Source organism: Exophiala spinifera (genome assembly GCF_000836115.1).
Source record: "Exophiala spinifera strain CBS 89968 unplaced genomic scaffold supercont1.5, whole genome shotgun sequence".
NCBI lineage: Eukaryota > Fungi > Ascomycota > Eurotiomycetes > Chaetothyriales > Herpotrichiellaceae > Exophiala > Exophiala spinifera.
Window position 1 is genome coordinate 601,212 of NW_015622517.1, and position 14,475 is coordinate 615,686.

Here is a 14,475-nt window from a genome sequence, read left to right on the forward strand (position 1 = left end):
AACGGATTGTCAGATGGCCCGTCGGCATGATCGTCCTTAACCTCAAACGAGGGCTTCACTGGAGGGTCAGCAAGTCAAGGTGCAACACTAGCAGCGCCACCCGCTGTCATTTGCCTCCATTGGTGGAGGATGGCCCCTGACGCAGCCACGCCGATGAAGGCCTGCACGCGCGTTCCTCTAGCTTTGGCAGAACTTCGCTGTGTCGGTGTCTGTTTGTTGCCAAACAATAGGCTTGGAAACCCGGTCCCTGTCTGCTTTCGTAACCAGACCCAGGCTCCTCAACTGGCTAATCATTTGTGGCCCGCAGTGGATTCGTTGCTGCGACAAAAGTCTTATCCTGAACAAGCAGGAAATCATGCTCGACGCCTCCAGGTCTGAACTCGCGTAGACGTGAGGACGACCCAAGGGATGTGGCCTTTCTGTGAGCCGCCTCGCTGCGTATCATATCACCGACATATGCTGGCAGATTCCAAGGGGACAGCATATCGTGATATCCCGACCGCCGACCAGAGCCAAAGAACGAGGGTGAGCTTCGCCGGAGTATTCATGCGAAAAGTCAAAGATAGCCGTGCTTCCATAGGGGCGGACAGGGACAGGGATGAATACGGAGTACGTGCTGGTAGTTTGCAGATTTCTAAGTTCGGGAATAGTCAGCAGCTAAAAATGAGCGTTGGAGGAATCATCGTTGTTTTCTAGCACCTTGGGATTTACGTTAAACATAAACTTCAACAACTCGTGATGCAGCGACTGTTGATTTTCGAGGGATTATTGCTGGACTCCGTTTGCCGCACTGAGTGGAACGGCGGCAGTGGTGATGATCGATACCACTGTATTCGTATCTTGCCCTTTGACGGCGAAACCCACTTGCTGATTTTCAAAATTGGGGACCACCAAGAGCCCCAAACCAAGCCACAACCAGAGTCTCCTGGGCTACTGAGAAGGCCACTAAGCACTGAGGCATCTCGTTCCTGCGTCCCCCTACTCCGTCCCTCGACCGCCTAGAGACCCGCCTGGTTTCTGGCTGGCACTGCATCTCTCCTTTGCTGCACCCCGAAAATCACAACGCTGTGCTGCTGCTGCGGCTACTCTGAGAACAAACACGGACACTTTCCCGCTGTCCACCCTATCTTCTTCTCTCCCCCAGACTCTCTATTCGTGGCTCACCTCACGGGCAGAGCACTTACATTCGTTTAAACCTTTAACAACAATATCAACTGGTCTATTCTACATCACCGTCCTCTTTACCGCCCTGCGACTGTTTCGCACCTTTTCCCGCTGGTATTAAGGATTAAGGCTCATACTTCCCTGCCGGCCAGATAGGAGTAGACTTACAGCTCAGCCTCACTCTTCGCAACCTCTCACAAGCCTGTCCAACTCCTTGCACCTTTCCGCCCTCCGTCTCACGCTCAGCCTATCTCACACATTGGTCACTATAAACCGCTGCGCCCTCAGAGCCGACGCCTACGAGTCGCCTGGATCTGAATTCGACCGGCCTCCGCCTCGACCGAAGCGTCAGCTCTTCTCGAACATCAACGAGATTCTCTCTTCTCAACCTCTTAACGTCCTCGGGCAAAAATCAATCACGTTCCATCCACCCATCGTCCCCTTCGGCGATCGATCTCCTTGACGACGAGTCGGTCGCCTCGTCACAATGTCGTCCCAGAGCAATAGCAGCAATTCTCCGCCGCCTCGCGTCCCTCCTCACATCCGCTTGAACTCAGGACAAGAAGATTTAGTCGCTGCAGATTCAAACAGCTCTTCCCGGACGCTTGTACCTACAACTTCTAGACCTGGAGCCTCGCCACGTCTAAACAATATTTACACCGGCGACACACTTCGAGATTCTTCTGAAAGATTATTACCTCCTGGCCGTGGAAGATTTCAAAACGATGGCTCCCAGTCTCCTCTCAGGTCACCTTCTAGTTTCTCGTCCCGAAGATCTAGTTGGGAGTCGGACCGAAGTCGAGACAGCCGAGGCTTTGAGAACCCGTTTAGAGATTCTAGTCAATCCAGACCAGGGTCAAGAGCCGGAAGCGAGGATAATGATGTGAACACTCAAACTGTGTCAGAGAAGTATAATATTCTGCCGTCGGCAGGTCTGCTGTTGTTTCCGGAGGATGTTGAGAAGGACGACTATTTACACAATCCTGATCCTGAGGGAGAGCCACGAGATTGTGATATTTTCACAAAACGAGGTCTGGTCAACGTTGGTGGATTGGCTTTCATCGTCATCGGGATTCTTGTCTTATTCATAGGATACCCAGTTCTGTATGTGTTTGTGTCCTCCAAATCGTTCCCTGCTAACAGTCTCATAGGACCTTCGTTCAAGAAGCCACAAAGACTTATGATCCTTGTCAAGAGGGTATCGGGTGCGTGGGCACTGGCAAGCTTCCTTTGCTAACGAATATGCGCACGGGTCTCATTGACCCTGACACTCCTGAATCTGTAAAGACCAAGAAAGACTTCCACGGAAATACGTGGAATTTGGTGTTTTCTGACGAATTTTCCAAACCCGGAAGGACATTCTATGAGGGCGATGATCCGTACTGGACCGCCGTGGATATTTGGTACGGTGTTACCCGGGATTTGGAATGGTACGACCCTGATGCTGCCACAACCAATGACGGTGTACTGGAATTGCGGTTCGACGCTTTTCAAAATCACGGGCTGAACTATCGATCCGGAATGCTTCAGTCATGGAATCAATTGTGCTTCAAAGGTGGAAGGTTAGAAGCCAGCATCTCTCTGCCAGGTCGAGGTGATACCGTTGGCTTCTGGCCAGGTTTCTGGTCGATGGGTAACCTGGGACGACCTGGATATGCAGCCACCACAGACGGCTTATGGCCCTACTCTTACGACGACGTTTGCGATGCCGGCATCACACCTAACCAAAGCTCTCCAGATGGTATAAACTACCTCCCTGGCATGCGCTTACCAGCCTGCACATGTAAAGGAGAAGACCACCCCAGTCCAGGAAATTCTCGCTCTGCTCCCGAAATTGACGTACTCGAAGCCACTGTCGGGACTCTGGATGAGGAGGGCAACCAAATCGGCATGGTGTCGCAGTCATATCAAGTCGCCCCGTTCGACATTTGGTATCAACCCAACTACGATTTCGTTGAAGTTTATGACTTCTCTGTCACGGCAATGAACACGTATAAAGGAGCACCTTTGCAACAAGCTTTCTCGGGTATTTCGAACCTCAACAACCAATGGTACGATGGGAATGCGTACCAAGTGTACGCCTATGAATACACACCTGGGGCCCAAGGAGAAATTATCTGGTACGTGGGATCAGACCCCGTCTGGCGGCTCAAAGGTGAGGCTTTGGCTCCCAACGGCAACATTGCCCAGCGCCCCATTCCCCAGGAGCCCTTGTCCATTATTGTCAACTTTGGTATGTCACCCGGTTTCTCAGCTCTCAACCTCACTGGGTTGGCATCGTTGATGCCAGCGAAAATGAGGATCGACTACATACGGATCTACCAGGACGACAGTGGCGAGATGTCATGCGATCCCGAGGGTTATCCCACCACCGAGTACATCAACAACCACTATGATGTGTACCACAATCCGAATATCACCCTCTGGTAAGTTCACAGCGACTTTCCGTCATCATGCCCAAATTAACAGTTTCTCTAGGGCGGACACCGACTACGCATGGCCCAAGAACACTCTCATGAACGATTGCTAATATTAATGCTTTATAATTGTCTCTTGCGCTCAACCTCGCTGTCAGCATCGACTGGCATGTACAGATGTTTTTTATGTCCTCGTGAAGAATTAGCGGCATGGCGAATTCACAGCGGCGTTACAAATTTGTCAGCACCAGGTTTCTTGGGACAAGGTGTTTTTGTGGTATATGGAGTTCCTCACTGCTGGCGTGGGACCTTCGAAATCTGTGTCCAAAAAATTACGACCAAGGAGGGAACTCATGAATTCTGTTCCCGGTACATTCGGCGAATCCCATTTTGAGAAAGGGGTGGATCGTCTGCTGGTTCATACTCACATCCATAGCGCACCAAACAAGGGAGGGATGGAAATTCAGGAGCATGGCGTGGTAATGCTCATGGCAGGATATCAGCAGAAATGGCCTCGGGTTCTGTCTTGGGCGAGGCATTTCTGCACTCGATATAAGCATTCGCCGTCTCCAGAAGCGCGCACTATCAATGGAAGATATAATTCAAAAGCCAAAACGCGTTTCTCGTCCATGATACCTCAGACGTATGAATTGCCTGGTACCGTCTGTGACTTGACATGAACGTTGCAAAGACGATTCCCACGCCTGGGAATTTAAAGGCCAACTCGATGGCGGAATTTCCATGCCGAGATTCCTATTGGAATCAGAAACACTGAGCGTACCAGATGGAGACCCTTTCTTTTGTTTTGAGCCTTGCCATTACTGTAAATCCTAGGAGACTGTGTCGTATTACGTATCACATTAGGTACTGCTACTGACTTGATTATGTTTAAACCTTGAGGCATACGGAGACTCGGTACAAATGTTTCTTGCAGATTTTTGTTGTATGTCAGAAGTAGTACGGAGTAGAAGATAAGTCAAGACTTCGCGGGGGGGGGAGGGGAGATATCTCAACTCTCCACGGCCTTCGTGACAACACCGACCAACATGTTCTCGCCCACTGTGACGATGTAATATTCCACTCTCGTCGCGCTGACTTCGACACGGAACACTTTTACCCCGGCGCCCTCGATGCCGGCCTGCTCCACGCGCGCGATGATGTCCTCGTACTCGCCCCGCGGGTCGAACGCGGACGTCTCCAGCTCCTCGACGGCGGGCGCGGCGTCCCGGGGGGTCTTGTGGCGCAGGCACTTTTCGAACTGTTGAGCGCTGGGGAGCGCCGAATCGGCGTAGTTGAACGCCACGGGCTCAAATGGAGAGTCGGTGTCCGAGGTGTACGTCACGTCCGGGAGGGATCTGAGAGACGCGGGCAGCGCGGCGGTCGTCGACGTCGACGTCGAGGGGTCGAACTGCGTGCGTCGCTCCGACGTCGACGACGCCTGTTCGTGTGTCGGCGGGTGCGACTGGAGGGGCGCGTTGGCCCGTTCGAGGAACGCCGTGTAGCTCGCGTCGTCGGACATGCTGGTCTGGTACGCTCTCCGAGTGGTATGGGTTGATCGCTGGACTTGTAGGAGTGGTGGTAAGTGGTGGATTCGGGATTCCCTGGGTAGAAGAGAGGGACGTCTGGTTGAAATGGCTCGGGCGTCGAGAAGGCCTGCAGTACTGAGGTTGGAGAGCTTTGGATGGAGATCGTTGTAGCTTCGTAGATTGATGGGAAACTTTGGCATTCGTCGATGACGAGGTCTTTGTGGCAAGACTCGGTAGAGTTTACGAGTACGGAGGAGGTAGGTGTCAAATATCACTACTCGCACGGTACGCGTAAGGTCTTGAGGGAGAGTGAAGTTTGGTGGGGAGCGTTTGGTAGCGATTTGATTCTGATGCCACTGCGAGTCAAGAATGCATTTCGTCGTAGATGACGTCGATGGGCTTCAACGCGCACTTGGGATACGCTAAGCCATATCAGGACTAACGTAGCCTCACAACCCTGAAGCAGGGTCATCAGCCTTGCAAGCCAACCTAGTAAGCATGCTGCCTGTGTACCTCACATCCACCGTGAAAAGTTGCGTGCCTTGGAGATTAAGCGTATTTTGTACCTTGACCAGCTACTCTACATCAACTATAGTTGCTATGCTATATAAATGGGTGGCAGAATGTCTGGACAAACAAACATCTTCGTCTTGCTCGACCGGGCAGGATCAGGGAGAGCTTGAAGAAGAGCTCAACAAGACTCACAAGATTGAACCATCACGGATGATGCTGACCTATGGGTCTATGCCGCTTGCGACTGTGTATAGAGCTGAAGAACAGCAAAGGGACAGTGGTCACTGACCGCGCGGGAGTCGGTTTTCTGGGGCAACAAAACGGACTGGACAATGTGACAGAGAAAGTGATGATGAATACTTCAAGTTCTGCTGCCCTGGCCAACTATGGGTTAAAGTACCCTTTCGTATATGCATGGAAGCAGCTGGGGAAGATGGACCTCCTTGAGAATGTGTTAGCCAGAGTTAGTGTCCAGCGCAAGAGGCCATTGGCCTTAGGACACACCACTGAACGCCATCTTTCGGCAGGCTTTTCCACTTCTCCGTCGCACCCTGCTCAGGCGGGATCTCAGGAAGCTGAGGTTGTTGAAATCTAAATACCCTCCAGGGTGATCTGAGGTGTTCTATACCGGAGCACGCACTATCTTGCGTCCTCAGCATCTTCTCCTCTCCACTAAGAGTGAATGTGGACCAACACAGCTTGTGCCATTGCTATCCTTTCGGCAACCGCCTTCGCTTCAGAAACCGACGTAGTCATAGCCATGGCAATGTCCACAGGTACATCACACTGCGCCACACTATGCGAGCAGAATGTCAGCTTTCTCCCTCCGAGTGTCGCAAAGAGAGCGTGCGCCCACTTCAGCTTTCAGGCTCCGGCGGTGGTCACATGCACGAGTAACACTCCGGCGCTTCAAATTTGATTCAGTGACCATGCTGTTCGCCTCCCAAACATTGTAAGCAGAGAATTGGATGCGACGAGTCGTAATGGTGTTCCAACGTCTATCGTGGATAGGAAGTTTGGGCTTGATGCGCTAAGAGGTTGGCCCGTCTACCCCGGATCCCACAATTGCCGTGTTTCCAACTTTCCACCTCAGCCGCCTGTTCCGGGAAAAATCATTTCCTGGGCTGAGAGTACAAAACGTATGGCTCTTCACAGTCTCGTTAAGAATGGCCCATCTGACGGATGGAATCCATGTGACTAAGTTTATCTGGATACGCGTTCATCTATTTAAGTGTCGTGAGGTTAAAGCCCGCGCCACTCCCGTCACCCTCGAATCTGCCATGTTGATGCCACCCATCGAAGGCCCGACGCAATGATTCCTATCCTTCGAAGTGACGGGCCGGAGCACAAGGACGCTCTTTGGACCAGAGAACTTACCTTCCTAACTTGAACGACAACGGCCTTCATCGGCAGTTGCTGCCGACTTCCGGCCTATTTTCCAGGTGAGAAGGTAGAAGCAACAGCGGGCCAGGCTCAATCTGCTCAATAACAGAACAACTAGTCACCAGTAAGCGCAGTGCGGAGAAGGACAAGACTCGTTGTCTTGATACTTGGGCTCTATCTCTTATCTCCAAGACCTTCACCTGCCTGTTTCGGTCGAGTTTGTACCTGGTCGGGTATAATGTTGACAGACGTGCACTCAGGAGATGCACATCTCCGTTGATGTCGGCATATACCCGCCAGAAGAGTCTTTGAGGGTTTCGAAATTGTATAAAAGATGTCTGGAAATTCTTGGGAACATTCATCACCACAGACCTCTTCTACCCTTCTTTGCAGGAATAGCCGAGCAACCCCTGATACACCTCAGCCTTGCTACGAATTTCACCATGACAGTCCTTGTATCGATCTTAGGCACTCGCCTATGTCTGCTTGCTTTACTGCTCACTGCCCTCACCGGTGCGATCCCCGCTGACTTACTTGAGCGACAGGAGTATGGCATGGTGGGTGATGGTTTCGAGTCTGCCACCACAACCCTCGGCAACTACTACAACTACTGGGTCAAGCTTCCTAACGGTACATTCGACTTGACGCGCAGTGACAGGGCAGCAGTGACTTCTCCAAAAGTGCTTCCCATGGTCGAATCATCTATCAAGATTGAGCCGAACCGCTCCGCATTGGTCATTATCGATATGCAGAACTTCTTCCTTCATCCAGACTTGTCTCCTAAGGCAACCAAGGGCCGTGGAGCAGTCGAACCCACTGCCAATATGATCAAAGGCTTCCGCAAACACGGCATGAAAGTTCTTTGGGTCAACTGGGGACTCACAGAGTACGACCTGCTGACGATCCCCCCTGCATTCAAGGCTGGTTTTAGCAACAATGGCTCAGACATGGCGAATGAGACGTTCGGAAGCGACATGGGAACCATTCAAGAAAACGGGACGACAATCCACGTGGGCCGGAAATTGATGCGTGGGGCATGGAATGCTGAGCCATACGGTGTTTTGGGCACGATGAAGGACAAGGGTATCGCTGCTGGCACAGATTTGTGGTTCAACAAAAATCGTTTATCAGGGCTCTGGGGCCCTCAAACTCCCTTGGGCCTGTGGTTGCAGGAGAATGAGATGTCAACCCTCTTTTTCGGCGGCGTCAATGCAGATCAGTGCGTCTGGTCCACGCTTGTGGATGCATATTTCAAGGGTGAGCCGTGGTAACAATGGTGGAAAGATAAGAATTGGCTGACAGGCTGTTTTCAGGGTATGATGTGATTTATGTCGATGATATCAGCCAGAGTACCAGTCCTCCCTTTGCACAAGAGATGACCAGATATAATGCACAAGGTTATGGTAAGAGGGTCTCATTCTTGGTGGATGATCGGACTGACTTTGGATTCAGGATTTCTGGGGAACTCAACCGACATTTTGAAGGCTCTGGGTTGACTGAGAACATACGTTTCTGGTTGATAACGGGTACCGCTGTTCAGGATTTGAAATGCGAATTTTAAGACGCGGTTGATGCAATGGATATCTTGTCACTCCTTCGTTGTTCGTATATTACAATATAATCCTGTGATAGATGTCACTGATCAGTGACCGCCACTGCGAGATAAGTCCGACACAAGAATTCAACACACTCAATGACGACGTACATGAAGGTTACCAGATCTACACCACGAGCTCCTGCAACCCCGTCTGCCTTGCGCTTCACAAAGTGTGCGGCCCACCAAACAGTTGCCGATACGGGGGTCGGGTGGGATGTGAATGATATGACCGACGTTGAGCCACGGCGGCATGACTCCGAACCACTATTCACGTCGTAGGTACGTCGAATCATTGACAAACAGGGTCTGAGACGCTGTGGTGATGTCTCTCCTACTCATCATCCGACGGCTTCCAGCAAACGGGCCAGCGTCTTTCAGGTGAATCAGTACCAGGACGTGATGTATAAGTATCGCCCTTGGTCCTCTCTCAGCAGCAACTTGCTCAGGGGCATGGACATCCAGTGTATCTTTCGACCACCAGTATATGTATATACACATGTCGACGTTCCTCTTCCACTGGTCAATCAGTCTTGACTCTCGAAGCAAAGCGTCCAGCAGAAGTCACGCTTTCGTCGACATCAAGAAAGGAACACCAAAGATTCGACCTGGGAGACTTATACCCATACAGGAACCAGTACAAATCCACGTCCCTGTCCTTGCCGTTACCTATCTGCATTGTTGTTGACACTACATATCTAGGGCGTGGCGTGTTTTTATACACAAACGCTTTCAGGTACTCTTTTGGGAGTGAGGATGATGTCGATTTTCGACAACATGTCGGCATATTTGGTATTCTCCTTCTCTGCTTTATGCTCTACCTTTGTGGAATTACGACAAAGAGCACCGTGTCCAATATTGACACGGGCAGTAGGCCCACGTTCAGCGGTGCCGGGTGGTAAGGACCTTTCTCACCTTGACTGCTGAGATAGATACTGACGCTCCAGTTCGACGCTGAAGGGCTCCTATGTCCTGTTCGTCTCGAGGGATTGCTAGTCGCAATACTCGCGAGTCACGAGACAAGGATCTGCAAAGGGGTTCAAGGAATTTGGTTGCGTGGGATTCAACATCCCCATTTCTCCCGCGTCCCTTTCTACTCCGTGTTCGAACAAACCGAGTAGGACTGTGAAGCAGAATGGACAAACTCTCCTTTTCGTACCTTTCTTTTGCAGTGTGAGCGAAAACGAAAGAGATTTGCTAGACTGAGAAGCATTCTGCTTGCGCAGTTCTTACAATCTCTTGACTCACACGGTGCAAAAATGTCTGCAGGAAGACCGACAAGGGCATTGCCCAAAAAGCGTGCAGCGGATCAATATTCGCTCAACACCTTCTTTACACCTACATCACAACCTTCGCTGGAGCCTCGACGTGCAACACCGCCGAGGGTGCAATCTCCTCCTGTCGTTGCCGGTCCCTCTCGACCAGATAAATGGTCGAGACTCAGCGACGACGACAACGACGACATGGACTGGTCTTAGTTGGAGAAAGTCCCGTCGACAGAAGGTGGCAGGGACGATCCCTAGTTAGGAAAGTCTCAGTTGACAGTAAAAGGTCGAAAGGCCGAGAAAAAGAACATTATCCTTGCGAACAAACTCGGACCGGAGTCCGAATTTTCCGCCTTCATCTTCCTAGATGAAGATGAAGGCGAGGAAGATAAAGACGAGGAAGACTTGGAAGAAGGAGAAGTGGGGGAAAAGGTGGTGAACAAGGGGAAGTAAAGGGCGAGAAAGTTCAGTACCCGTTACGAACTAATTCCAACTGATTCGACATACCGCCGAACATTCCTCAGGGGCTGCCCGATCCCAGCAGCTCTCTCCTCTCTCTCTTACCTCGAGAAGCAGCGTCGACTCATGAGATTTTGAGTTGCGCATTAAGCATATTGTCAGCAGCCTTAAGCAATTGGTTGATGCAGCGCTATACTTCAAGGGTGGCTTTACGCGAGATGAGGACGTTATCATGGTGAGGGCGTGGTGGCAGTTTCTGGTAAAAATATCGCCAGACCTTGTCCTCGTGGAGCTTCTGGGAGCGACTCCAGAAGCAGCACGTCTAACTAGTGCCCAACACCGAAGTCGTATGTGATGCTCTCCGAGCTAGTATACATACAAGAATCCTCCCTCAGATTGGATGGGGGAGAACAAACCAGGGAGACATCTGACACTCGCCTACACTACCGCAACACGGGAGGAGGAGAACACCGAGTGGGGTGGCCTGCGGACGAAGTTCAAAGGGTCGAACCAGGCTTCCAAGAGGCTTCAACTCTTGGCTGTTGAACTTCCTGTATCGTGGGCATGAGAAGCCTAGAAATGGCTCAGGACTGTCGGTGTTGGATTACCTTCTATGTTGCAAGGCACGGATAAGCTACTGATTCCGTTGCCTCGATTTGTAACGATGGCGAATATCTACCAATTCCAGGCTGGAAGCAATCCAGTCCTCAACTTCACTGTACGTACTTACCTGAATACACACACTTGATGGTACTAACATTTTCCAGTCGTCCGCCGGCCCCCTACGCCGCCCATCCCGCTCTGCTGGGACCAGGAAGGCCCGAAAGGAGGCCGAGAAGCAGATAAACATACCCTATTTTCATGTGGAGCAGCTTGCTCCCCCGTCAATGATCAGGGGACGGACGACCAAACGAATTCAAGAGAGAGACTGGCACCGTCGTCCTTAGCTAAAGGGGGACTAGTCACAATGGGGAATAGGATCTTCGTTCTGATATAGACGGTGCACAACCAAAGGAGATCAAGAGAGGGGAGTAACGGCTGTGGGACGGACCTACGATAACCACCAACACAACAAACATACCTGTATGGTCTCGAGGATATCACTCTCAACGTCGTCGACATGACATAGACCGACACAGTTGAAAAAACAATGCAATCATGATTTCATAGTGGCTAAGAATGTTCAAAAGTGTGTATATTGAAAAGCAACATGCACCGATATAAAACTGCGAGGCATTTTGTTTTCTGGTTCGAGTATCTTCCCTGAACACTGGTTTGCTACAGAACGATTGCCATACGAAAACAGTAATGAATAGTCAATGCTATGCCGCAGCTTCCTGCTTGGAGGCGGTTGACGGCGGGGGTGCTGCGACTTGAGGACTGTTCGTAGCTACAGTGGCTACTCTCTTGTCATCTTCGCTGTTGTTGTCGTAGTCTTCGTCAACTTCGACTTTTCGAGCGGCTTGTTCAACATGCTCCGGACGATCCTCTTTGGGGCCATCTAGAAAGGTCTGCATGGATGGTATCTGCTGGGGCGGGGGTTGCGATTGTGGCTCCGTCTGCGGCTGAGGCGCAAGACTGTAGGGATGGTGAGCAGCTTCCGAAGGGTGGTAGTTTTCATTGGCACGGCGCTCGTTCTCACGACGCACTTCAGAGGAGCTGCGTCGGAAATGACCTTTCGGCGACGGCAGTCTCCCAGGGGGGCTGTTCCGCCGGCTAGGATCATCTAGGCGGGCACGGGTCTCGTCGCTGGCAATCTTCTTCGAAGGACCTTCAGGTTCCCAATCTCGTGTCCGCTTCATGGCAGAGGACGGTCGCTCCTCCCTGGGTGGTTCCGCAGATGGGAGTGGCGGCGCAGCCGATGGGACACCGTTGGCAATGCTGGGGAAGGGTCCGGATTGGAATGGCTGTGGTCGGAAAGCAGAACCCGGCGAGGGCGGACGTTCGTCCCTGATCGGCCTTAGCTCGCTTGGGGGACTGAATGGTCGTCCGTACGGAGGAAGCGTGTTGTTGGATGTAGCGCCGTTGGCGGGGGGAAGAGGAGCACCGTTCATGGTAGGCGAGGGACGAACGCCAGGACCGAAACCAGGGCCTCGATCTTGCATAGAGATCTGTGGCAAGGTTTGAGGGCCAGGCGGATACATCCCGGGTTGCAACTTTGGCGAAGGGGACTGAGCTTTCCTTGAGGGAGTGTGACGGGCGGAATCGTAAGGGCGAGGAGGTTCATTTCGTGGGCTAGGAGCTCGGGGAGGTGGAGCCCTCATTGAGTCACGGTTGTCGAATCCGTTGGCCTGCGACGGGGGCTGTTGAATACCTGCGAGGCCTCTAGTCCAGTCGTGAACTCTGCCAGGATCAACTGGTGGTGGCTGTGATTGCTGGCTCGAAGACGAGGGTCCACCCCATTGAGGTCCGGGAGGAACGCCGACACCATTTTGATATGCTTGTGGGTGTACATCCTGGGGTACCGGGGCGTTTTGCTGGTTGGGTCCAGTAGGCTGTCCGCTCCTTAGCAGAGCAAGGCGCGCTTTGATGTGAGTGTTGGTTGGGTCAAGCTCGGCAGCGCGGGAATAAGCATCGAGAGCATCAGAAGTTTGGTTGTTGCACGACTCGTACTAAGTGAATTGTCAGAAGATGTTTCGGTTGAAGATGACGGTTTAGACTCACCAGCGTGCCCAAGTCGTACCAAACTTCTGAGATGTAAGGGTTCAGGCGAATTGCACGGGAGTATGCATCGAGGGCATCACGATACTGGTTGATCTGGTAGTACAGGACACCGATGGAGCACCAGAAGGTAGGGTTGCGGCCATCTCGATAGACGGCTTGTTGGTAGGCCTCGTATGCTTTGGGGAATTTCTGTTGGGCCATGTAGCACCGTCCCAATAGATACCAACTCTGGGCGTCTTGGTTGTCTATGCCATTTCATTGTCAGTGAGAAGCATCCAAAACGGATGTGTAGTACGAACCTGAGCTGACAGATTGTTCGAGATACTCGATTGCCTGTTCTTGGCTGGCGTAATTCTGGTTCTGTTGGTGATGCAACCATCCTAGCTGTTGCAACACTTTGGCATGTTTCGGATCTCTTTCAAGCACTCGTCGGTAAGCGGCCTTCGCAGCTTCGAACTGTAGTGATGGTCAGATTCTGTCAATCAATCAGAATGAAAGGGGAAGACAAACATCTTTTTGTTGCTCATAGACGTGGCCAATCTGGAACCATATATCTTCCTCGTTCAATGGTCGTGGCGGATCGTTGACAATGTATTTGAAACACTGCACCTTGGTCAGTCGGGATGATGGTAAGAGGCAGGACAGGAACTCACCTCAAGACTCTGCTGGAATTTTTGTTGTTGCTTGTAGATGATACCAAGTCTGAAATAGATTTCATTTGCCTTTTCAAAGTCTGGTTGCATTCTCATGACCTGGGAGAAGGCTTCCTCCGCGTGTTCAAGAGAGCCGTACCGATCATAGAGAATACCAATGCCGTACCACAATTTTGGTTCCTGAAGATGATTAGCTTCCGCATTTCAGTGAACAAGTCGCAGCAACACACCTTGGGATCAGGCAGGTAGTATAGTGCTTGTTGATAGGCGGTATACGCTTCTTGCAGGTTGTCCATCATCAAGTAGCAGTGACCTATACGTGATCAGTGGTTGGATTCATCATCAAGTCAGCCGAACAACCTACCGAGATTGCCCCATGCTTCGCCATTTGCAGGCTCGACTTTGAGGATATTCTTCAAATACTCCATGGCTTCAGGATACTTTTCTTTGGTGCGAAGAATGCATGAAATAGCATTGAGCGTCTGTGGTGACCACTGATTGTGACGCAAAGCTTGCTCGTAGGCAAACAGTGCTCCTTCATGATCGCCGAGGAGTTCGTTCAGTGAGCCTGGGAGGGGGTCAGTCAAGGATCAAGATACTGCAAAGCATGAGTTTCTCACCGATTCTTTGCCAGGTTGACTCGTTCAACTGAGACAGCAGCCGTTGTCTTTGCATGTGAGCATCGACCGGTGCGGCTCCATTATACTGCCCCAGGTGAGGAGGTTGAAGGCCTAGTACGCCCGGCGGGGAAGGGTGAGGTACCAAGGCCATGGTGATCACAGGAAACGAAATTCAACAGTTCAAGTCACTTTTTGCGGACTTATATGGTGGTGGACA

The 14,475-nt window shown here is 51.5% G+C and overlaps 4 protein-coding genes across 4 annotated transcripts; 2 read left to right on the forward strand and 2 right to left on the reverse strand.

Moving 5' to 3' along the window:
* Positions 1-1,651: 1,651 nt before the first annotated feature.
* PV08_06798 (uncharacterized protein) lies at positions 1,652-3,594 on the forward strand (the record flags this gene model as incomplete). The annotated part of the gene is made up of 2 exons (XM_016381131.1): positions 1,652-2,268; positions 2,316-3,594. The coding sequence occupies 2 exons, from the start codon at positions 1,652-1,654 to the stop codon at positions 3,592-3,594; spliced, it is 1,896 nt and encodes a 631-aa protein (XP_016234233.1).
* Positions 3,595-4,590: 996 nt separating this feature from the next.
* On the reverse strand, positions 4,591-5,100 carry PV08_06799 (uncharacterized protein; the record flags this gene model as incomplete). Its single annotated transcript, XM_016381132.1, has 1 exon — positions 4,591-5,100. The coding sequence occupies one exon, from the start codon at positions 5,098-5,100 to the stop codon at positions 4,591-4,593; it is 510 nt and encodes a 169-aa protein (XP_016234234.1).
* A 2,346-nt stretch (positions 5,101-7,446) lies between these two features.
* Positions 7,447-8,499, forward strand: PV08_06800 (uncharacterized protein; the record flags this gene model as incomplete). Its single annotated transcript, XM_016381133.1, has 3 exons — positions 7,447-8,260; positions 8,317-8,406; positions 8,456-8,499. 3 exons carry the CDS (start codon positions 7,447-7,449, stop codon positions 8,497-8,499), a joined length of 948 nt encoding a protein of 315 aa, XP_016234235.1.
* Positions 8,500-11,643: 3,144 nt separating this feature from the next.
* On the reverse strand, positions 11,644-14,409 carry PV08_06801 (uncharacterized protein; the record flags this gene model as incomplete). The annotated part of the gene is made up of 8 exons (XM_016381134.1): positions 11,644-12,933; positions 12,986-13,230; positions 13,285-13,441; positions 13,496-13,588; positions 13,639-13,818; positions 13,869-13,951; positions 14,003-14,206; positions 14,259-14,409. 8 exons carry the CDS (start codon positions 14,407-14,409, stop codon positions 11,644-11,646), a joined length of 2,403 nt encoding a protein of 800 aa, XP_016234236.1.
* Between the last annotated feature and the right edge of the window lie 66 nt (positions 14,410-14,475).